Source organism: Boleophthalmus pectinirostris, unplaced genomic scaffold, assembly GCF_026225935.1.
Source record: "Boleophthalmus pectinirostris isolate CB_2022bp ecotype Guang Dong unplaced genomic scaffold, ASM2622593v1 HiC_scaffold_14, whole genome shotgun sequence".
Taxonomy (NCBI): Eukaryota; Metazoa; Chordata; class Actinopteri; order Gobiiformes; family Gobiidae; genus Boleophthalmus; species Boleophthalmus pectinirostris.
The window spans coordinates 14139315-14162275 of NW_026571047.1; the positions used below are offsets into that span (position 1 = coordinate 14139315).

The 22961-nt window shown below is 37.9% G+C and overlaps 3 protein-coding genes across 3 annotated transcripts in view; all 3 read right to left on the reverse strand.

Annotated features, from left to right (window-relative positions):
- The window catches only part of lrp2b (low density lipoprotein receptor-related protein 2b), a 35803-nt gene extending 33045 nt beyond the window's left edge, over nucleotides 1-2758 (reverse strand). Inside the window, exons 1-3 of the mRNA XM_055150181.1 lie at nucleotides 2692-2758; nucleotides 903-1013; nucleotides 648-770 (exon numbers count right to left, since the gene is read on the reverse strand). Coding sequence (XP_055006156.1) covers nucleotides 648-770; nucleotides 903-1013; nucleotides 2692-2758 — 301 coding nt within the window. The remainder of the gene's footprint in view (nucleotides 1-647; nucleotides 771-902; nucleotides 1014-2691) is intronic.
- Nucleotides 2759-4889: 2131 nt separating this feature from the next.
- On the reverse strand, nucleotides 4890-10213 carry muc13b (mucin 13b, cell surface associated). The gene is made up of 12 exons (XM_055150549.1): nucleotides 10206-10213; nucleotides 9499-9761; nucleotides 8932-9048; nucleotides 8754-8860; nucleotides 7660-7721; nucleotides 7436-7563; nucleotides 7223-7351; nucleotides 7105-7147; nucleotides 6993-7030; nucleotides 6750-6837; nucleotides 6399-6672; nucleotides 4890-5418 (listed from the first exon to the last, which is right to left on the reverse strand). Exons 1-12 carry the CDS (start codon nucleotides 10211-10213, stop codon nucleotides 5266-5268), a joined length of 1410 nt encoding a protein of 469 aa, XP_055006524.1. The 3' UTR covers nucleotides 4890-5265.
- A 2358-nt stretch (nucleotides 10214-12571) lies between these two features.
- On the reverse strand, nucleotides 12572-20211 carry znf281b (zinc finger protein 281b). The gene is made up of 7 exons (XM_020936658.2): nucleotides 20085-20211; nucleotides 17883-18379; nucleotides 17693-17803; nucleotides 17492-17615; nucleotides 17008-17091; nucleotides 16441-16559; nucleotides 12572-16329 (listed from the first exon to the last, which is right to left on the reverse strand). The coding sequence occupies exons 2-7, from the start codon at nucleotides 18309-18311 to the stop codon at nucleotides 14749-14751; spliced, it is 2448 nt and encodes an 815-aa protein (XP_020792317.1). The 5' UTR covers nucleotides 18312-18379; nucleotides 20085-20211; the 3' UTR covers nucleotides 12572-14748.
- Between the last annotated feature and the right edge of the window lie 2750 nt (nucleotides 20212-22961).

Sequence of the window (22961 nt, forward strand, 5' to 3'; positions counted from 1 at the left end):
ATAAAGGATTAGTCAAACATGTCAAAGCAACACAGCACAACTCCAGGTATGTTTGAGGACGTAATGACATTATAACATAGCTAAAAGCTCTCAGGAGTCAATTATATATAATGTAGCATCTTTAACAATATAGCCTACAAAGATAGTACCGGTAAATACACAAACAAACACTGTAATATGATGGCCTGTGAAGAAAAATGTAGTTACAGTCCGTCATTCAACTTCTGTCTAAGAACTTCAAAATGTAAAGATATTTTTGTTGAGAGGTAAATTATCATTACTCTTTTAAGGTTGACGCATAGATCTAAATCAGTCTAAATCACACAGTGTGGAATGGCAGCAGTTAAGTGGAACCATTTACAGTTTCCATATTGACCACAGCTCCATGGACTTCAGCTCCTACTATACTTCACTGTGCTGCTGTTAGACCTAATAAAAAGGTTTGGACGTCCCTGTTATAGACAAGGCACTCATTGGAGAACTCATTTTGCATATCACCAAACCACAGTTGCAAATGATGTATTATATGCTGCACTGTCCTCTGTTATAGGCTTTATTTTTGAGTGTCTATTTCTATTCTCTTGCTGTTTGTAAACTTTTTCAACACTGTAAATTCACCATTGGCTAACAAATAAAATACCACATACCACATGTTCTCTGCTCATCAGAGCCATCGACACAGTCCGGTTCCCCATCACAGACAAATCCTATTGAGATACACTCTCCGCTGGTCACACATTTGAACTCCTGAGATGTGCATGCTGGTGGAGCTAAACAACAACATTTAACATGTTTTGAGCTATGTATGTACTTTTTGATAAGTTGGTTGACCCTCTCTGGCCCCTATAATTACTGTTCCCCACACATATTGTTGAAGGCACTTGAAGGTTTGCAATACTCACGACAGTTCAGCTCATCTGAGTCATCTGTGCAGTCTTTTGTCCCATCGCAACGCCACTCACTGTTGATGCATTGTCCATTGTTGCATTGAAACTGTCCACTGTTACATGCTCCTAAAAAAATAGGTTACATAATTTACCTCAACCTTAAAATCCTATGTTAGCATCATGCAGAAATACTTTATCATTGGTCTTTAAAATCAAATAATGTATAAAAACAAACAAAAGATCTCTGACATAGAATTTGTATTATAAACACCAGCAGGGAGTACAACAAGGCAGAGAAGTTGTAAATAAAGCTAGTGTTTGAAATCATCTAAATGAGCATACTGAAGGGGTGATTGTTATGAACTCTCAAAAAATACGCAGATTACAAAAACAGTTACTGAAAATAATGGAACAATGATGGAAGATGATATGGTATAACTACAACTATATATTTTTAAGGATTCAATAAATAACATCATTATCTTAATATGAGTCATAAATGTCTTTAAACTTAAGTAAAATGTGTCTTTTACTGCATTTCTAGAAACTTAGTGACTAAGTGTTTATGGTGGCTATGGGCTCTTTTCTGGCCCATGGAGCATGTGACCAAACCTGTAAATTTGCTCCTAGATTGGATCCTGTCATGTGGACTTGAAGTCAGTAAAATCTCTTTCCTGTCTGTCACTCAGGCACAAGTCAGGTGCATGTACCAGGCTTTTGTAGACAAGCGTTGCATACTTTGGGGGAAACAAAACTAATTGCAATTTTTAATTGTTTAATTATTAATTGTTAATCTACTTCAGTTCACAGTCCACATTATAAACACATCCAGGAGAATAAAGTTTTGACAGAACATTCAAATATGAACTGCTAAACAAGTATCCAATAGGCCTACATATTTGAGCATGTTTGTAAAGTTAGCAAGTCCTGGTTTTGAAATTTGCCACAGCAATTTTAGAAAAGTCTTGCCTAATATAGAATTACTATATAGTTGTTACATTATCATTGTTGAAAGAGATCTAGATATTTTGTAGTGACTGCCACATCAGGCACCTACAGACGCTGTGGCCCTCCCCTCTAGAAAATTTTGCACTAGATATTGCAAACGAACCTTCTCGTTATTCTGCTTGAATTTTAGTGTAAATGTATAAAACGGCATAAACAATACAATTTTATCAAAGAACTTTGATTGAGAGAAATTATCACATATGTTTCTCGTAGTGTCGTAGTACTCTAGACCGGTCTTGGTCTCGAGACTGGCCTCAAAACTGTTTTTTTTTTTATTTTTACTTCGTCTCGACTCCGGCTCAAGCGCATTTGGACTCGGTCTTGTCTCGGTCTGGAAGGCTGTTTTAAAAAATCCTACACAGTTCCTTCACTTTGAAGCAGTTTTCTGTGAAAGATGCAGTGCTTGGCTTATTTTAAGCTTATATTAAAGTTTATCAGATCAAATGGGGATAGATTTATAAAAACACTGACATAGCCTAGGCCTATATGTGCCAAAATAACTGGAACATACAAATAAATATTGAAAATTAAAACATGGTCTCGATTTGGTCTTGATGGGCCGTAGTCTTGGTCTTGTCTTGTCTCGACCTTTAAAAGTCTCCATTTTGTCTCGGTCTAGACCCTCAGAAGTCCTGGTCTTGTCTCGGTATCGGGACCTTGTGGTCTCGGACTGGTCTTGGTCTCAATTAGTGCAGTCTTGATTACACTATGTATCTGATTCTGCAATTCTTAAAAACCTTTTAGACAAACTGCGGACAATTCTCTGTTTGAACAATCAAATAGGGTCCCCACTTACCTTGAGTGAATTTAATTTCTTGGAGGATCAGTAATAGAGGTAGAAGATATAGGCCCTTTAGCCCCATAATGTGCTCATTGGTGCCCTGTACCAGAGCACTGTCCGAGGCCTTCACTTTGGTCCTTTCATGCACTCTCAATGAGCAAGAGGATGTGCAGATGCCTAACCTCCTCCACCAACATCACATGAATAATATAGCTTTTTATGGCTTACCTCTTCTATATAAACTTCAACTAAGATTAACTTTTATAAGCTTCTTTGCTGTGCACATCAGCAAAAACAGAATAGTGACCCGGAGGTGTGTTAAAGATATAGCATTCACAGCGGGTCAAAAACATTAAAGGAACAGACTAAAAAGCGAAAGATGAGTGTTTCAGTGAGTCAAAGTTCAGGTCAGGTGCTCATCAGGATCACAGTGGAAAAACTTCACTTACATTAAAAAGAAGAAAAAGAAGAAACGTTGGAGTTCCTCAGATCTGTTCTTCTTTAAAATTAAAGGAACACTTTGAAAACACATCATATCTCAATGTGAAAAAAGAATGCAGAGAGCTTAATTTTATAGACATCCTGAAAATCAAAGTGAAATAATAATCTGACGACCTAGCCCATTTTGCCAAAATTTACTTTCTGCAACTCAAAATGCTTCTCAGTATTTTGTGTGGCCCCAGTGTGTTGGTATGTTTGACAGCGCTGTGTTTCATGCACCTAATGAGACAACAACGTATGGTGTCTTGTGGGATGTCCTACCAGACCTGTGTATGGGCATCACTGAGCTTCTATAGAGTTTGAGGAGCAACCCGTCTGATGGAGCCAAAAATAATGTTCCAGAGGTGTCCTATTGGGTTTAAGTCAGGTGATCATGAGGGCCATTCAGTTGTATCAGTGCTTTCACCCAGATATGATAGTCTTGCCACGTGAGGCCGGGCACTGTTGTGCATCAGGAGGAACCCAGGACTTACTACACCAGTGTAGGGTCTGACTTGCACAAAGGAGGAGATATGGGTCCTGCTGATGGTTGAGGACCTTCTATGGCCCTGTCCAGCTCTCCCAGAGTAACTGCGTGCCTCCTGAAATTTCCCCGTGTTCTGGAGATTGTGCTGGGATCCTTGCAACGGCACATCAGGATGTGCACAGATTGTCCAACTTCTTTAGGGTTAAGGAATGGACTCATACTTCCAGGAGTTATACCCACTCTGTGCCAGCAGTGGAAAACCAGCCAAAAATGATCAAGAGGGAGAAACTTGAAATGACCTCCACGTGCAAAACCAACCCTGTTTTAGGCGTTGTATCATTGTTGCTACACTAGTGCCCCTGTTGTTAGAGGTGGCATCCTTTTGTTCCAAAGACATTGCTCTGTCCATATTTGTATAGATATCCAACATATTTTTTTCACATTGAAGTCTGATGTGTTTTTAAAGTGTTCCTTTTATTTTTTTGAGCAGTGTAGTTATAACATACATTTGTCAAACACTACATTTGCATTTAGTTAAGTTAATGAAATCTCATGTTCATCTTTTCACATTTAAATGATGTGTAAAAATACTGCCATACAGTAATATATTATGTAGAATGTTATTATATCAAGCAAGTTAACTTCCAAATTTCTAGACAAGATCATGTGCATTCCTCCAAAATCTTGTGTCTTAATGTGTGTCTTAACAAGAATACAGACGTGATGATAATAATAACGGTAAAATGTATGTTTTTTGTTTTGTTTTTTGTTTTCCCAGTGGCTTCCCAGTGGCTAGAAAACAAATATACAACTTTCATTTATTTTAGTGTAAAGTGCTAAAACTAAAATAATTCCTCAATTCAGTGGCAAATTCAATTTTAGGTCCCTGGATTTGATATAGGGACGGCAGCATACAGTAATAGCAAGTACAATCTTAAATACACAAAAGTTTTCAATTTGTTAAGTACTAATACCTGTGCAGAAGTTATGTATTTGAACGTATATTTTAGTACCGTTGGCCTTTTATGCAGATGCAGATGCGGAGACAATGGCCTGGACTTTAGCGCCCTCGTGTGGTTACCAGTTGAATAGTACCCCCATTTATTCATGAAATTATTGTAAAGAAATATTAAACTACAATGTTGCTCTCTAAGCTTTAAAAAAACACAAAACTAATATATACAGTTTGTTTATTTAGAAGACTATTACCATTAACATAAATAAATATATATTATGCACATATAATAGAAAAATTACAAGATGGAGATTTAACATTTTAGGTGATTTCTCTTAAACTGTAAATAAACAAATGCAAATGCAAAACTGCACACAAAGAAATTGGCATTAAACAAGAATAAAGTTTAATTCATTCATTTCATTTCATTCAAACATCTGCTACATTTATACACACAGGCGCACACACACACACACACACACACACACACACACATAAAATACAAATCCAATTTGTGATTAATGCAATGGGATTCAGAGTGATGAAAAATGATGATGTTGCCTTAGCGACCAACTATTTAGAATCAATATAGTAAATCTCTATCTAAGTGTTGCATAAACCTGGAAGCTGAAACCCAAAACTGAATAGGAGCAATGCAGAGAATCATTTAGTAGCGATCAGCACTACTGTAGTATGGATTGCTGTGTCCCTGACTGGATCCATAGGGGTTGACTTGAGGTCGTCCGATGGCGTACGGGTTGCTCTGTGGTCTCATTGGACGACTGTAGGGGTTTGAGTCATCATTATCATCATAGCGACGCTACAAAAAGAGAAAAATCATTCATACAAGAGTATACATTGCCTATATTTAAACAATTATTTAACAGTCCTATTTGCTCAGTATAGTTATTTTTAAATGTTTGTTTTAATATAATGGGAAACAAAGCATGATTTTGTGATGCCTATGTCCATGCTGTTTTTGACCACAGGAGAATTTTAGACCAATCTCCTTTATTAATGGGGAACACTGACTACTACAGATAGATAGAGGAGTTGTGCTGCTTGTATTCCCAGTATTCCCAGAGTAAGATATATATAACACACTAAACTCTCATTTGCAGTTGCTCATGCTGATCATTTTGCTACATGATTAAAGTTGTGAGGTTGCTACTTTCTAAGAACACTCTAGAGAGCAGAGGGCTTCAACTAAGGTGTTAGTAATTAATTATACAAGGCTAAGATAATACCAGATCTGGACTCAACTCATACAACTTCCTCTAATATTTTAACAATTCAACCTCCTTACATGTCATGGGAAATAGCCACCAACTTTGGCGAATAACAGGGTCTTTAAACCATCTCAGAGGGACCGGACTACATGTAAGATTATTACTCTATCGACATATTGTTAAAGAAATGGTAGATCATGGAAAAATATTTGGGGGAGATTTAGATATTTTTCTGTACTGCTATGACATTTAAGCTGTAGGAATTTGAAAAAAATACTTGGGAAGAAGATAATCCTGTTTAGTAGTTTTTAGAATAATTTTGCTGTTTCAATATTTTTCATTTATTGTCTACGTTGTCTTCAGAATCATATTGCCCTTCATAATGTTGTATTGTCACGGGCCTAACTACTTACCCATCCCAGTCCAACGTACCTGGCCAATAAAATGGTAGATTTACGCATACAAAAAATATTTATAGTCTAATTAAAAACATATGATCGAAGACATCCATTCTAAAAAAAACTAACTAAAATTGGTCCCTAATTGCTAAGTGAAGCTGGGGGTTGCTTACAGAGTTTCTTCCAACAGGAATAAGGTTTTGCCGGCTGTTGCTTGGCACCATCTCGAGGTTACTGCGGTCCCAGCTTTCATTAGTTGTAGCTCGTGGAATCCTTGGCACACCGTTGCCCCCAAACCCTGGTCGTCCCCCGGCTGGAGAGGCTTGAGCTGGAATGGGTCGCGGTGCCGCAGTACCATTGCTAATCTGCGGGGTCTTCATAGGTGCAGTGTTCATAAAAGATTTTTCATTGTCAGTCCCTTTCCCCTTCTTGAATTTCTTCTTTGTCCTTTGAAGAGAAAAGGTTCAGTATCACTTTTAACGTCTGAAGAAAAATAAAACAATATTCCTTCGAGTGTTACTTACGTTACAGCCACTACTGGTAGAAGGATTATTGTGACAAGCAGCAAACCCCCAAACACGGAGCCAACTATGACAAGAATCAGCTGCCAATCTGAAAAGACACACACAAACAAATATGGTTGATTTTGAATGTTTTCTTATTTGTATGTATCTGTAATTGCATGTTTACATTACACAGGCTACGTTCTCTAAAATGAATCTCTATGCAGTTTCAGCTACGTGTTTTATGTCTTGTTAATCACTTACTGTTGTCACAGTTGAAACCCGAGTAGCCAAACGAACATCTAAAAGAGATATTTAGTTCATTTTATTCCGTAGTATATGTAGATATATCTTATTATAAGTGTATTTGACTTACTTTATACAGTTATTATTCTGTGCTTTTTGACCTTCTGGACAAGCTAAAAAGAAGAAAATTAGCTTATTGTTATAGAAGTTTCAGTACCACTGCTTTGTCAATTGGGACATGGACTTACCAGCACAGATGCGATCACTAAAGTTTGTTGGAATATACCCTTCGTTGCAGGTACAGTTGAAATCTCCCTCACTTTTGTTACACGTAGTTGTGGTCTTATCACATGGATTATCGTCACATAAATTTTTTTCTGTAGGAAAAATAGACATTACAAACAAACATTACAGTTAACATATTATATTTATTATTGTATATGTATAAAAACCATATCTACCGTTAAACGCTCCTACATCCGCTACCGCTGTTTTAACATCTGCAGTTGTTACGTCAGAACTTAAGTCAAACTTAATGTCCACCGTAGCGACAATTCCTGCTGCTCTCATCATCTTCGTTCCTGCTTTGCTATATAAAAACAAAAACAGTTACCGTCAAGATTATAAAACATGTAATTATATAATCAGATGAGTAGAACTAAAACATGAAAACAAAATCCCTCACCTGAGTTTAAGTACAGTAGTGTCAAGATACTTCTTTGCAGAGTCTTTAAACGTCTTACCCATCTAGGTTTGATAAGAAAACATGGGCCATATAACACCAGTCAAGTAATCATTTTTGTGTACATGAGAATACATTACACCAGATTGTAATGATTTTTACATGTATATACTTTTTCAATATTAAATTTTAGCTACTATTGTTAATCTTAATATGAATCGTCAAATAAGACAGTTTTGATTAATAATTTGAAGTGCATATGACAGGTTAGACTACACGTGTCACTAAAACATTGTTAACATAATTATATTTAAGATTTTAAATAAATATCTTTTCTTCATTTTCTTTGTATTTTTTTACATTTCGGTGAAGTTTATCATTTTACTTCCTCTTTGGACACGGGCAGCAGATATGACATATGTAGAGATAAATTCCATGTTATCTAGCAAGCATAATGTTAAGAGTAAGAGATTATCTAAACTGCACAATAGTTTTGATTAGACTAATACAAATAACTGACAAAACCTTTATACTGTATTTTGCAATAATTAGAAAAACATGAAAACCTGTCATGCATTTTAAAGGTGCATTGTGTAACTTTTCTGGTGGAGGGTCTGTCAAATGCTTTTCTCCATGGAGATGTTATTTCTTTGTCTGGAATGTTTTATAGTATAGTATTAAACCTCACATGAAGATTAAACCAAACCAAGTTACAGCTCAGATCTGTGGAGATGCAACCCCAGTCAAAGTCTGAATATATGTTTTTCTCAGAATTTTTGAGCTATAAATTGACCTATGATTGTATAAATGTAAAGTAGAGCTGTTTAATGTCATAGAGTGGAACATTCCAGGCAGAGCAATGACATATCCATAGAAGCAAGCAGGTGATGTGTAGTGCACCTATAAAATAACATTGTTTATAAAGTGCAATTATGTAAGTTAATTATTTTGCTGCTTGTAACTCATGAATAAAGCACAGCACATTTATTTCTGGCTTTGCTTAATGTTGTTGTTAATGTAACAGTGACATGAAACTAAATACAAGTCACCAAATGCCATGAGGGTAAAAGATGTTTGTCATGAAGTTAACATTTTACCTCATTAACTATGTCATCTGCAGTTTCTTTAAATATGAGTGATTTGGTATTTTCCATCCCCTCTACATAAGACTTGTTGTAGGTTAACTGCCCAGGAAAAACTTTGGCTAAAATATAAAAAAAAGTTAGAATTGTGTTTAATGTTTTTTTGACAATGTTGTTTAAATGGAATACTTACCCCGAACACATTGATGTCCATTATAATAGTCTCCAGTTAGACAGTAGCATTCATATGTACTATTTGCTCTTTCCTGACAGGTGCTTCCCCCGTCACACGGATTTGAGTTGCAAACACCTGTACGGGAATGGATGTAGCTCAATGAGACAATATAAACATAATTTTTCCAACTTTGTATTGATGACTATGATGGTGCATTCTGTATCTGAACTGAAAAAAAAAAGCTTAATAGAGATCTGAAATTTAAAGTAATGGATCATACCAGGTTAATAAACAGTAAGTGATTCTAGTTTAGTCCAGATAAAGCATCAGTTTGATAAAAATAAATACATAGATGCGCACAAGCTAAACTACAAATCTGCACTTTAACACCAAAACAGACCTATACAAAGGACTATATGGGTCCATTTATTTAACCTTCAAATATGCTCATCAGCTTGTAGGAGTTTTAAAAGAGTTATCTACTTTTGAAAAACCTTGACCTATTGTTAAAGTAATCAGTAACAGTTATTAAAATCAAAACAGAGACATTTTGGATCCATGTAATTTGATTTTGGATATAAATACCTGGAGGTGAAGTTGTAGGTGACGGCTTGGTTGTTGTGTTTTGTGGGGTTTGTGTGGTTGTTGCGTTTTGTGGGGTTTGTGTGGTTGTTGCGTTTTGTGGGGTTTGTGTGGTTGTTGTGGGTTGTGGGGTTTGTGTGGTTGTTGTGGGTTGTGGGGTTTGTGTGGTTGTTGTGGGTTGTGGGGTTTGTGTGGTTCTGCGGCTGCTATGTTTTGTGAGGTTTGTATGATTGCTGTGGGTGTTGTTGTTGAGCCTTCCACACTTGCTGTGTCAGGAAAAACTAAACACATGAAAAGAACAAAAGTCAAATGACATTAGTAGGGGTGGGTGATATGCCAAAAAATAATATCACAATTTTCTTGGAGTCATGATTTGGATTATAATGATACATGTACAAAAATTGAAGTATGCGATTGGTGGTTAAAGCCTGGTTAGTGGGTTTAAAGCATAGAGCTCCATTACAGAGAAGCACAGATTGAATTAGCAACATGCCACATATTGTCACAGGAATTGGCCTGAGATTCAAGTTTATTACCCAGCCTTAGTTCTGATATTGAGCAGGGCCTTCCAAGCACAAACTGATATTGTTTACTATTTTCACAACCTACAACTTTAAGTATCTAAAAGCCTGTAGGGCAAACAAAGAAAAGGAACAGGGCTGTGTAGTGATGCTAAAACGTGTGTGTCAAGCAGTTGTTCAAATATTAACCTAACCATGTCTTTGGAGGTAAAATACTGAAGATCTGCTATTAAAACCTTTTAAACTGAAAATATTTTTAAAGTAATATTATAGATCAGTCACACCAATTTAGTATAGGCAGCACAATAAAAAAAAAAAAAAAAACTTCCTGAGCACAACTTTGAGTGAATATATATTAATCAAACCAATTACCCCGACAGGAGATTAAAAATTAGAAAAATAAATTGACTTAAGTAGTAGGTTTAATGATCTACTTACCCGCAATCACAAAAAGCAGGCAGATGAGGAGTTTCAGTGCCATTATGGAAGCTATGCTTAATCTTTAAAAGCAAGTGTCCAGTGGTCCCTCACAACCTTAAAATGATGATGACTGAGGTGGTGTCCTACATTTGGTTTTAATCATTAGCCCCTCCTTTTAAGGCGGCACCTGGAGCTCAAAGTTCAGAGGTCACAAACGGTGTGGCCATTCAATATTTCCTTGTAAATATATACAATACATTTGCAGCACCAAACTTCATTCTGATTTAATTTTGGTTCACAAGATTAAAGAATAGGATTTAGTTGAGAGACACATCAATAACAGAATTTAATATAATGTTGTATTTTAGACCTGGTACACAATAAAACAACATGTATCATCATAAGGTAATAAACCAATGATCCAAGCCAAAGTATTGCTTTATGGCTCTACCCCTCCCAGACAATTGACCTTGAAGCAATTTAGACAAACACACTTCCTCATTGGACTGCACATTTTTTTCAGCCAGAATAGGGAAAAAAGATTTCAATGGAAAGATTACAGCAGTTTAAATATTAAAACAACATGGTCTTGAATGCAACCTGAAAGAAGAACAGCAATTAAACAAGTCTTTAACTATAAAAATACAATCAACCCCAGGTTACATGAGGAATCATAAAGAAATGTTATCTCCAAGTTGACTTTGATCCCATTTAAGTGTTCATAAAGTCTTGGATTTAACGTAATGGAAAGTGTAGCATGACATAAAAATAAGAATGATGACACGAAACACAGCTGTTTTCAAACTGATTTTATAACCAGGTCATGAACGGCATAGGGTTGTCAAAAGTATCGGAAATCAGTAAGTAATCGTTACTAAAACTAGTATCGAAACTAGATATTAATTTGAGCGAGTATTGATACTAAAAAAGTCCCATTCACAGGACAGAAGTGAACCTTTCCTGAATAGGTTTAAAATGATCTTGAGCTGTATCAGAACAAGTATTAAGATCACATACAACTGGATGACTGAGGGATTACACAGATATAAGAAGACATGTAATATAAAAGAAAGTACTATTGTCGATTGTTGAAAATGGCATTATACTATGTAAATGAAGAATGTTTTTACTATCATCGTGATATTGCAAACAGTATGGAATAGAGTCTGTTCCTTAGTATAGAAAAAAGTATCATGACAACACTAGAATGGCAAAACACTTGTTAAATTCAGGGCAAAGAAACTGCATAACACATATTTGGAGGAACCTTCCAACAAATAATAATAAATAATAAACAAAAGCATGACTGCCATGTTGATATTAATTAAAACTAAAAATATTTGTTTTTTTTTAATGAAAGGCTTAACTTTAAAATAAAAATATATGCAAATGTTCAGTTTTTTAAACAAGACTGTCCCTTCCCTCTGAATGTTGTGTTTATATATGTTGCCATGTTGCTGCCATAATCTGAAGAGTTTTACGAGCATCGGGGCATGGCATGTCAATATGTGACAGAGCTGCAGCTGTGGTTGGAAGTCCAAAGTCACTTGAGTTATTACCATCTTAACCTAACCCATTGCACTGTTCCCAAAAATGTACTTAAAAGAGACAGAATTAAAGGGGGAAACGAGTAGGCCATTAAATAACACTGTAGGAAGAAATTAGCAATTTACTAAAATACATTTACAAATGTTAAGAGATGAAGAGAAAAAAATCGTTTAATGCTGGAACCCATATTCTTTTATGACCGATGTCTCCAGTAAGTGCCATTGTAAACAGTGATAGGTAACATATTAAAAGGAAATCTGACATAAAATTCACATTCATCAAGACAGCTGATCAGATGACCAAGTCAGCAATCAATAATTTTCCTTATCGACAGGGTGATTTTGCGTGTTGAATGTGTGTCAGTTTGGACACTGTGTTGTGACATCACTTCTGGTCACTATCAGCTTTGGACAAGGAGAGGCACATTAGTGACTGGAGACATTTTACTCTGTTGTCCATTTTGCTTTAGGTTTGGTCCTTTAAGGTTGCTGACATTTAAACCAAACAGCAGCTGGGCAACCAAGAAAGTCTGCTTTGATAAACTAAAACTTAATTGAATTGTCTTCACTCAAGTACACAACAACACGTTTTGTAACAAAAAATTTATTGGCTTCTCTAATCCGTTCATCTTCTCAATAACAAGTAAAGCCTGGGAAATCATATCACAAAGGGAGTTCTAAAACAGAAGGGAGTGACTTCTGCTACAAAATTTGGTATTGAGGCAACAAGTCAGAAAAAGCCATACAAAAATGTCTTATCATGCATACTGGAGGAACTCAAAACTTGAGACATATTTTTAGTGTTTTTTTGTACATTTATGTAAACAATATCCTTCTAAAGATCATACAAAAACACATTATGGCAATAAAAATAAAGGATATAACATGAGAAAAATTGTTCTATGAGGCATCTAGATGCAACACTGCTTAGCGTGAATGTTTTTTTGTTTGTTTTTTTTACATCACAACAAATAATACGTTGCGGAGTTGTTGCTCTATAGATGTAAACACAAGCAGTGTTAAAAAGATTATACAATATGTCAAATCTATACTACAAATATGTCCACTACATACATGAAATGCATGTCCCTGCTTCTTACGCTTTAGTGATATGAGGTATATTAAGGTCAGTCTTGTTTTTTTTTTCCAAAAAGCATAGTGTTGGCGCGGAGTGGCTGGTCAGTCTTGGTTCCCTGTGATCTAAGCAGCTTCAAAGTCTCTTGGCTGTGGTGCTAACAGACGTGGCCCCGGGAAGTTTGAGGAAACGCTCACAGGAAATCGACTAAATTAAATATCAACCCTGACTGCTCGGGATAGAGTGGCTTCAGCCATGGAAGACAAAGAAGGCCATTGTTTATTCTTGTGAGGAGGCATACATTTTGGAGAGGAAAAATGCACAAGTTATATTTTCTAAGCAAGTGAAATAACTTTTTGCAGTGATGTGATAAAAAAAAAAAAAAAAAAAAAAAAAGAGGAACTAAACCTGTTCAGGTCCGGTAATAATTACTTGCCAAAACTGTCTGCTACAGTACATCTGTTTGGATTGAGGGGAATAAATAAAAGGGGTATGAGTGTATGCATCCAACATATGCCCGGATTTAGATTCAACAAAGCCCAGCATGTCAGCCTGTCTCTTAGAAAAACTAAATACAAAGAGGTACTTTTCAAATATTGTATCACAAAATTATGGCAAATTATTTTTACAACCCGATAAACCGGACAAAATAAAACATCCCTCCCATATACCCTCCCTCTATATACCATTGAAAACAAAAATACATTTAAATGCCCATAGTCAATCCTACACCCTTGCTATCAAAACCCATGCCCCGTATCCCCCCTTCCTCCCAAGACCCTCCCACAACACCCAAACCCATTCACAGTTTTTTCCTTTTAAAATAATCATAAGCATAATAGTCCTGTATGCTAATTGTTCAGTTCATGTAATTTCCAAAAATGATTTGTTATTTGTTTTAAAAGTGCTTGTTTGATTCCTTTGACAAACAGAAACAGCTAAAAGTTATGAAATTTGTTGGAACTATTTCATGTTTCATGAATTGGTAGCCAGTGGTTGAGCATGATTCTTTACGATGGCACACCACAATATGTCAACTATGCACTGTGGGTTTAATTCACCAGTTCAGCATGTAAAATAGCCCTCAGAATTATTACAGAAGTTTTCACTATGACAACAGTACCATAATCTTGACAATACACGCAACTGAAAGTGAACAATCCTGTATTTTGACCTTGCAAATTCAAAAAGCAACACCAAAAAATCAAAGCTTTGTAGTCAAAGTACACATGTAAAAACTGTGCTAATTGCATCTCAATACAAAGTCTTGCCTTTTTCCTGAGTTAATACGTAACAGACAATATATACTTTTTGCCATTCGACTTCTGGGCCTTTCCCTGCCAAAAGTGTTATTGAGATCAACATTATTACTTAACAATGGCATGATGATTGGTAAAACACAAGGGTTCAGAAACAAATGCAAGTTCATAGCTACCCTCTAATATTTTAAATTAAATTTAAAGTCTACAGTTTACGATCATATCAAAATCACAAATCTTTAAAATTAGGTCACTAAATACATGATAAATGAATATTTAAAAAATTGCATTTGTGGCCATAAAGACCCTCCCTGGTCATTTTGTATTAACAATTGATGGCAGTGTTTAAAAAAATGCTACAAAAACAGAATAAGGATGGTTAAGGGGCCACATGGACAGTAACAGGACCCTGGTTGGACCTTGTTTGACCCTTATCTGAAACTTTGGCTTGTCTGGGTTTTTGATCCTGTACTGACTGGCTCGCTTACATCAGCTAACAAACTGCTGTACCCTGAGTATTCTGGAGTCTGTATTCGGGGATCCACCTCTGTGCTTGGGTCACTCCCGTAGCTCAGAGGGGTCCGGCGCCCTGTCTTGAACTGCGATCCAAAGGCCTGGGCGAAATTCTCAATCTGGTAGGTGGTTTCTTTTGGGGCATTGAGGGGGGACAGCTCGGGGAAGCTGGAGCCATTGGTGGGTGCAGTGCTGGCCCCGGTCTTGGCTGCCTGGCCTTTGGCGCTCTCTGGGACGGCAGTCAGGTCTTGGGAAGGGAGGCTGAAGGCCCCAGGGGAATGCTGCTTGTCCAGCTGATCAGTCAGCTCCTGAGACGGGGTCAGTTGCTGGTGGCTACTGGAGTCCAGACTGAGGTGGTAGTTGTCCTGGGACGACAGCATGGCGTAATGGGACTTGGAGGAGGATGAGGAGGAAGCAGAGGATGGGGCAAGAGTGAGTGGCGAAGAGACGGCAGCAGGATAGCACTCTAGAGGAGATTGTGTGTATATATGCTTGTCTGAAAAAAGAGGTCCCGTAGGACTGGAGCTGCTGGACAGCAAAGGGAAAGGCCCTGAGGAGCCCAGGCTGGGGAAAGGCCCACTGTGGCTGGTGCGCTCTAGGGCCTGCAGGAGGAACTTTGAGTACTCACTCATCACTGCCGTCTTATCGCCTCCACTTGCTGCATCATCCTCCAGCTCCGGCGTCACTGGGGCTGCTGGCTGAAGGTCTACGTGATGAGGATGGTCTGATAGGTCAAAAGTCACGTCGTGATGGTGTGCTGCTTCAGGCTTATGGCTATAATGATCTAACAGGCTCTGGAGTACCTCGTCTGGAATGCCGGATTTGTCATGCTTGAGCTCTAAAGGAGAGTCCAACATGGCCAGTGTAGGCTCAGGGCCCAAGGAGCCCTGAATGACACTTCCTGCTTGGGATGCCATGTGCAGTGTCCCTGCTCCGTAATCACTGCTGACCGCGTGGAGGTAACGCCTCTTTTTAACAAACTGCATTGCATCATCGTAGTTGCTGGTGGTAGTGGAACCCTGCTTGGTACTCCCTGTTCCTTGTAGCATGCTCATATTATCCAGACCTGTGCCCTCCATGTGATCCATGGAGCCAGCCTTCTGGTCTAACAGTTTCTGTCCCTCAGTGCTCTCTTCCAGAGATAGCAGCCCTTTATCCTGGCTCTTCCGGCCAGCTTTTTTAAATACCAGTTTAGGAGTGCGACCATGCATCGCAGCAGAGTCAGACGGGTGCTCCATGCTAAAGCCCATGCCATCTGTAGAAGATACTCCAGCCACAGATGCTGCAGCATTCTTCTTCCTTTTGCGCTCACCTGTCTCTCCGTTTTTCGACTTGGCCCTCTTGCGTCCAGAGGTGGTAGCGTTTCCCTGAGTGAGTGAATAGCTGCCCTGGCCTAGTTCGGCCTCACTGAGCTCCAGCATGTTTGGGTCCAAGCCCTTCTTTATGGCTTCTCCACAAGTCCGTTTGTGCTTCAGTAACCGGTCTGTTCTTGAGAAAAACTGGACAGAAAAAAAACAATCGATGTTCTGGCAAATGCATAATACTACGTAATAAAACATTAATGTTAAGTAATAACACAGCATTGATTATGCAATGAAAAATAGACCTACTTGTTGGCAGGTGTCACATCGATATGGCTTTTCGCCGCTATGTGTCCTTTTGTGTCGCTCCATGTGGTACTTCTGGATGAAGCGCATGTTACACTGGTCACAGCTAAAAGGTTTTTCACCTTTAAAAACAGAAGCATTAATAAGTCAGTCTGGTTCCATTCCATTTTAGAGCATTGTTAACATGTAGCTACATAAAATCCAAATAATGAATGAAAAATGATTAATGTATTTTAAATAGTTAGTGGGGAAAAGGACTCCATAAACACTGGGCTGGGAATCACAAAAGCAGTATTTCCAAAATCAAGAAAGCTGTGATTTACTTTGACAGCAGCATTTCTTAGTCAACATTTAAGTGATTATAGCACTTAAAATTAATAGTATATTGAATTTTACAGTGATACCCCTGGGTACAATATATTGTTAGTTTAGTGGCATCAGTGACAGTGTGCAAAGTTTAAGAACCCCTACATTGAAAAGAACAATTACAATCTTTTTTTCCGGGCAAGAATTGGATTTTTGAGAAGAAGAAGAAGAAAAAAAAAAAAAGAGAACAAAGATGAAACATACCACTGTGGATCTTCTCGTGCCGCTGGAGCAGGTACTTCTGAATGAAGCTCATGTTACACTGACTGCATCGAAAAGGCCTCTCACCTGAGCAAATAGAAATATGATTTTTATTCTGGCTATATTGTAAAATAATTCTGCGTTGGACAGCTGGATGGATAGCTTTTAACATAAATAATTTTAAGTAATTTATTTTTATTATTTTAAAACTAAATGTGAGAGTTCAAGATCAAATGTTATGAGTTCCCAGTATAAAGATGACTAACTTACCCGGTAACCCATGAGTAATAACTGAGTCATGCCCTAGCCCAAGCCTGATTCCCCTCTGATGCCATCATTTCCACAAAAATTACGATATATTATTTTGAGAAAATGACTACAGTGTCTTGATATAATGCAACTTGATTTACAAATTTAAATATAACTGATAGAAAAAACTGAATAAATACTAAATAAATAAATAAATGTATTAAACCCAAAGGCTCACCTGTATGTATGAGCACATGCCTTCTCAAGTGATAAGAGCTGCGAAAAGCAGCGTTACAATGCTCACAGATATGTGGTTTGGAGTTGGGAGACAGACACGCTCCATCTGGATCTAACATCAGGGCCTACAATTGGACATTGTAAACACATTGGTAAATAACAATGGAGAGCAAATGCAATACACTCTAAAAGCTTAACCAACCTTGGCAGGATCGTTGCGCTTCCTTCGAGGTTTGCCTTGTCCGTCCCCATTGCTTCTTCGTCCTCTTCTGACAGAGGAACCTTTTGGTTCTTTATCTGTTCTTCCAGGCATCTAAAGGCATAAAAAGCTGTTGAAGACAAAAATACTAAAAGAAAGAAAATGCTTTTACTGGTTTCCCAGGAGCACGCACGTTTACGAGGCTCAAATCATGAAGAAGCATGTTCTGGTGATTTTGGTGATGGTTGCTGTATGACATTTCCGGCATATCAACACTCTTCCCCGCGCCCCCTCCGGTACAGTTCACAGGCACTCCTGCACTCCCGCCATAGAGGGGCATGCGATAATCAAGCTCATTTATTCGTTCCTGTTTAATGCCCATGCTGTGGAGAAAGCCCCCTGGGTTGGCAGCAGCATTTCCCTGATTTTCTGGCGGCGTGTCCCGTTCCTTTTTCAGGATCATTTCCTGTGGAAGTTCGTTCATAACCGATTGGGAAGCCAGTCGTGTAAAGCTGGTGACTGGAGGCAAGTGGCTAAACATGAGCATGCCTGGTGCAAAATTGGGATCCATTCCACCGTTGCGCAAAAACTCATTGCCTAATTTGTCCTGGATAATACTCATGGTGGTGCTGGAAACTTCAGACAGAAGGCAGCTGATAATGCTACAGCGAACTGCAGGAAATTGAAATCCTAAAGAAAGAACACAAAATTAATATAAGGGTTTGTTGTAGAACTATCTCAGTGGTTCAGTACTTGACAACTGTGGCATGCAACTATCTAGCAAGACACAATTAATCAAATTGAATTAAACTGTTCAATTAACAGTACTGAAATGCTTACATGATTTGAGTGACCCCAAAAACTAGTTTTAATGTACTAGGCCATGTTTTTTTTTTTTTAATCTAAATGCTTCATGTTGCGTTACATTTTTCTTCACACTAACGCAAATGGAATTACCTGGAGTATATAATATTTGTTAAAAACAATATGTTTTATATAGCAATATACATTTCAGTGACATACACAGGACAAACAACAGACATATAATGAAGCTTGTTAACAATGTCAAAATGTAATCTCTTAAAACAATAAGGCTGTGGCAGTGGGTGAGCTCTTGTGAAGCATAATAGTTAGCAGACTAGTTAGCTCCCGGCTTAGACAAGCTGAGAAACAATACAGGAGTAATACATTTCTGTCTAAAAGAATTGCTACATACACAACGAACAAGGACAATTAAATGATCACACAATTAACTGGTATGTTAAAATCACATTTATAATTCAAAAACAACGTGAAACACAAAACTACTTTCAAGTTGAAACTTGTATTATACTATGGTTAGCAAGAAGGCTAACGCTAAAGTGAGGTTTTGTTGCATTAAAGTGCTCTTTCTAAGGCTGGATATCAAACGAATGTTCATAAATAAATAAAATAAATGCATGAACTATTAGTGACGACGACAACCGAAGAGGACCATATTGTTCAATTCCCGAGCTTTGATGACGCTCATGAAATCAAATCTGTCTGGCTGCAAAGCACTGCTGTGGCTGGCGCTCTATTTATTGATAGCTAACTTTAGCTGCGACAACAACCGGATAAAGCTTACCAGCGTGCTTTACAACTACAAACAGTCTTCAACAAACGTGACCCATGTGAGGGCTTCATATCGGGTGCCCATGCCACATATATACACACGAGCTTCGATTGTGTTGTCGTATTGATAACAATCAAGTCTCGGCCATGAGCTAGCTAGTTAGCTAGTAGCCCCTCTGAACACCCGCATTACTGTGCTGCACTCAATTGTAGCTCCCAATGCCAATGAAATCCTCTTCAATTAATATTTTCTACTCCAGTATTTTTATTTAAGGTTATAGTTAATGAAAATGTAGCATTTCGTTTAACCTGACCCGATATATTAGATTTAAATAACAGCATTTTCCAACTCGAAAAGCAGATACTTTAACCTAATTAAAGTAATAAAAATAAGACGCAGAACAATAAGGATCGACTTCTACTGATCTAAACAGCTTTCGAAACCAATTAACACTTTGAAGATCTACGGACCAATAGTATTAAAAAAAGCATGTACCGCTTTGTAGCTTTATTTCAACTTAAGGAGAGATTTAATGATTTTTATAGTTATTCGGGTTTATTTCATTTATCTTCCAAATTAATCAAAACCATAATGTAAGTCGAAATCTGTGATCAGGATAAAAGAATGTCGTATCCTCGTGGATACCTAATTCAGCATACACTAACCCATGCAAGAGAAACAATGATGCTCGCTGGGCTGCATCTCGTATGCGCCGAGCTAGGCAAGGCAATCTCGTCGGCTATATTTCAATAATTCTTCGCTATATATGTAATATAAAATGTTATTTACGTTGGTACTTACCTACACATGTTCGCAATTAAGTTAAATCGTACATAGATACTGTCCGTATTCACTGATTCGGGGTTTTATTGCCAAAACATTGTTCTCCGGCGGTCGCTGCTTTCTTCCATCTTGTCCTGGCGCGGGGAATTGTGGGAGTTTGAAGCGGACGGGTCGTGAGAGGAGACAGCAAGGGAGCAGCATTACAGGGCATAGGATCAGTCTATAGGCTTGTAGCCTACATCACACTTTGCAGTTCTAAACTACATTCACACATTCGCAAACCCTATGGAAAACTACTTAATAGCTGGCTAAAATGTAACACTGCAAAAACTGCAGGGCCAAGATAAATCAACCAGCAATGACCTCGCCCGGGTCTGCGTTTTTATTATGTGGTTGTAAACTAGGTAACATTGAATTATTTAGCCTATAACAGGCTTAAACGTAGGCCTACTAGGTCTATCAACGTATTGATTTAATAGTAGGATAATTACAACTTCATGTGGACATGCAGTGCTGGATTTGCTGTGGCAAAAAACTTTCACTGAGCTTCATCTTACATCATGATTTTGAACCTATCATGATTCATGAAGGCATATGGGCTATAGCCTCGGCCAACGGCCGTAGGGCCGTCCAAAGGGCTGCATATAGACTATATGAAGGGGCGGGCCACAGCTCGTGGTGAATACAGTAGGCAAGTTATTGACGTGGGTTAATAGACCCAACAGAGGTTTGACAGAGCCATACATTAATTTTAAGCCTATATCACAATGCCTCATCATTTAGGCTAATTCAGCAGGAAAAAGGGCTGCATTAAACACTTGGCCCATAGTTTAAGCTTATGTTGCTGGTAGACTAGGCCTAACTATCTTTCAATTTAGATTCTAAAGCAATAGGCCTATGCCTTTCAGAAAGTTCACACTTCACAACCATTTGCTAACAATCTAAGCAAAAGCTGACCACAGGAGTTGGTGGGTAAGAGTAAGTGGCATGTTTCTGTCTCTCTGAACAAATTTGTGCTGCATTAAAGACTTAGACAACTTTATTGATCCACAAGGGAAAATACTTGGACACAGTAGCTCACACATCAAATTTTATTATAATAACAAAGAAAAACACATATATAAATGGTAATAATACATTCTAAATATGTAGCAAATTAGCAAGATACTGGTGTCAGATATGGTATATGTGTACGAGTAAAATAATAATAAGTAATAAAAATATCTCAGCTATATATAAGAGGTTGTAAGGAAAACACTGAAAGGTGATATGATGAATGACAGGACATAGGGTTATCTGTTGCAGTGGGTAAGCTGGAGTGTCCATGTCAGAGAGCAGTTTGTCCACTGTCCTCCTGTCTCTCACTGTGACAAATGTCTCCAGCTCACAGCCGATCACATGACCAGCTTTACAGATCAGTTGTCAATCCACCCAATGTTTTTTCTTTTACTGGTGTCTATCCCCCAGCAGACCACAGCGAAGCACAGGGTGCTGGCCACCACAGACTGGTAGAAGATCTCAAGTAACTTGCTGTACACATTGAAAGCTTTCTCAGGATGTAGAGTCTATGCATGCCCTTCTTATACACAGCATTACAGTTGTCTCTGGTCCAACTTGTTGTTCACATGGACGCCAAGGTACTAGCAGTCCACTATTTCTATGTCATGGCCCTGGATGGTGACGGACTCCACTGGCGTCCTTTTTGTCCTGAAGTCAATCAACAGTTCCTTGGTCCTGTCATGGTTTAGGAGCAAATGGTTTGGCTGGGACCACTCCACAAAATTTGCAATCATTGTCCTGTACTTAACAGAAAAGTCCATTCATTTCTATAGAGATAAATGCACAGCAGTTGCCACAGGCCATGATAAAATAGCTGATTTGAAAATGAATAAATAACTCACACACACTTGCATCCTCGCCTCCTCCTTAACAGTTATGTTTGTTGAGCCACTAACAGGGACAAACACTGCAGCGCTCTCAAGGTGAGGGGCTGTAGCCTCCCTTTCACTTGCTTTGCTTTTAGGGTCATGAGGTGAACATATGGTTAGCCTATTATTAATAGGCCTAATTATCACTGCAACCTGAACCTTCTCATAAGTAGCCTAGACCAGAACCAAATCAAACCAAAGTATTCTAGACTTTTTTTTTTTTTTTTTTTTACAAATGAAAAAAACAAACAAAAAACATACAATTTGTAATTTGTTATCTAATACAAATTTGGCAAATTTAGAACAAAAGTAAAGGTATACTCTATGGTAGACTACTTTAGTAAGGAAAAAAAGGTAGATCTGTCAGTTCTTTCTGTTGAATAAAAATCAGCACAATTTAAAATAATTCAATTTGATTCTTGAATACATTTTAATTTTTTCCCCAAAATACTTTTAAACATGGGACTTAAGTCATTTTTTCACTTGAGTATTTTTGCTCCTGTATCTTACCTGTTTTGTTACTTACAAACAAAATTAAGAAGGCCTACTTCCACCACTGCTCAGCGGGCAGTAGGGCTTCTGTTTTTTTTTTTTTCTTTAAGTATTGGCAAATTTATGTGTTCTTTGTGGAGGGATGTAGTTGAGGCTGAACACTGTAGTTTACCTTAAATGTCACTAGAGGGAGCCAACCCATCAATTAGATTTTCTAAACTGTGCCAAGCATGTGTTTGTTATGGGTACTTAAAGAATTCTAAGCCTACTGTATTGTGAAGAAAATAAGCTATGTAAAAATATTTTAAAAGTAAAGCAAACGCAATTCCATGGTCCATTTCTTGACCGTTGTTTTCGCTGTAGTGCTTTTATAGCTTTCCTTATTGGCCGCAAGCTATAAGACCTCCCATTTTGCGTTCACCCCCACGAGCATCTCACTCCAGTTTAAGAGTGCCATTGCAGTCAGTCTCCGGTC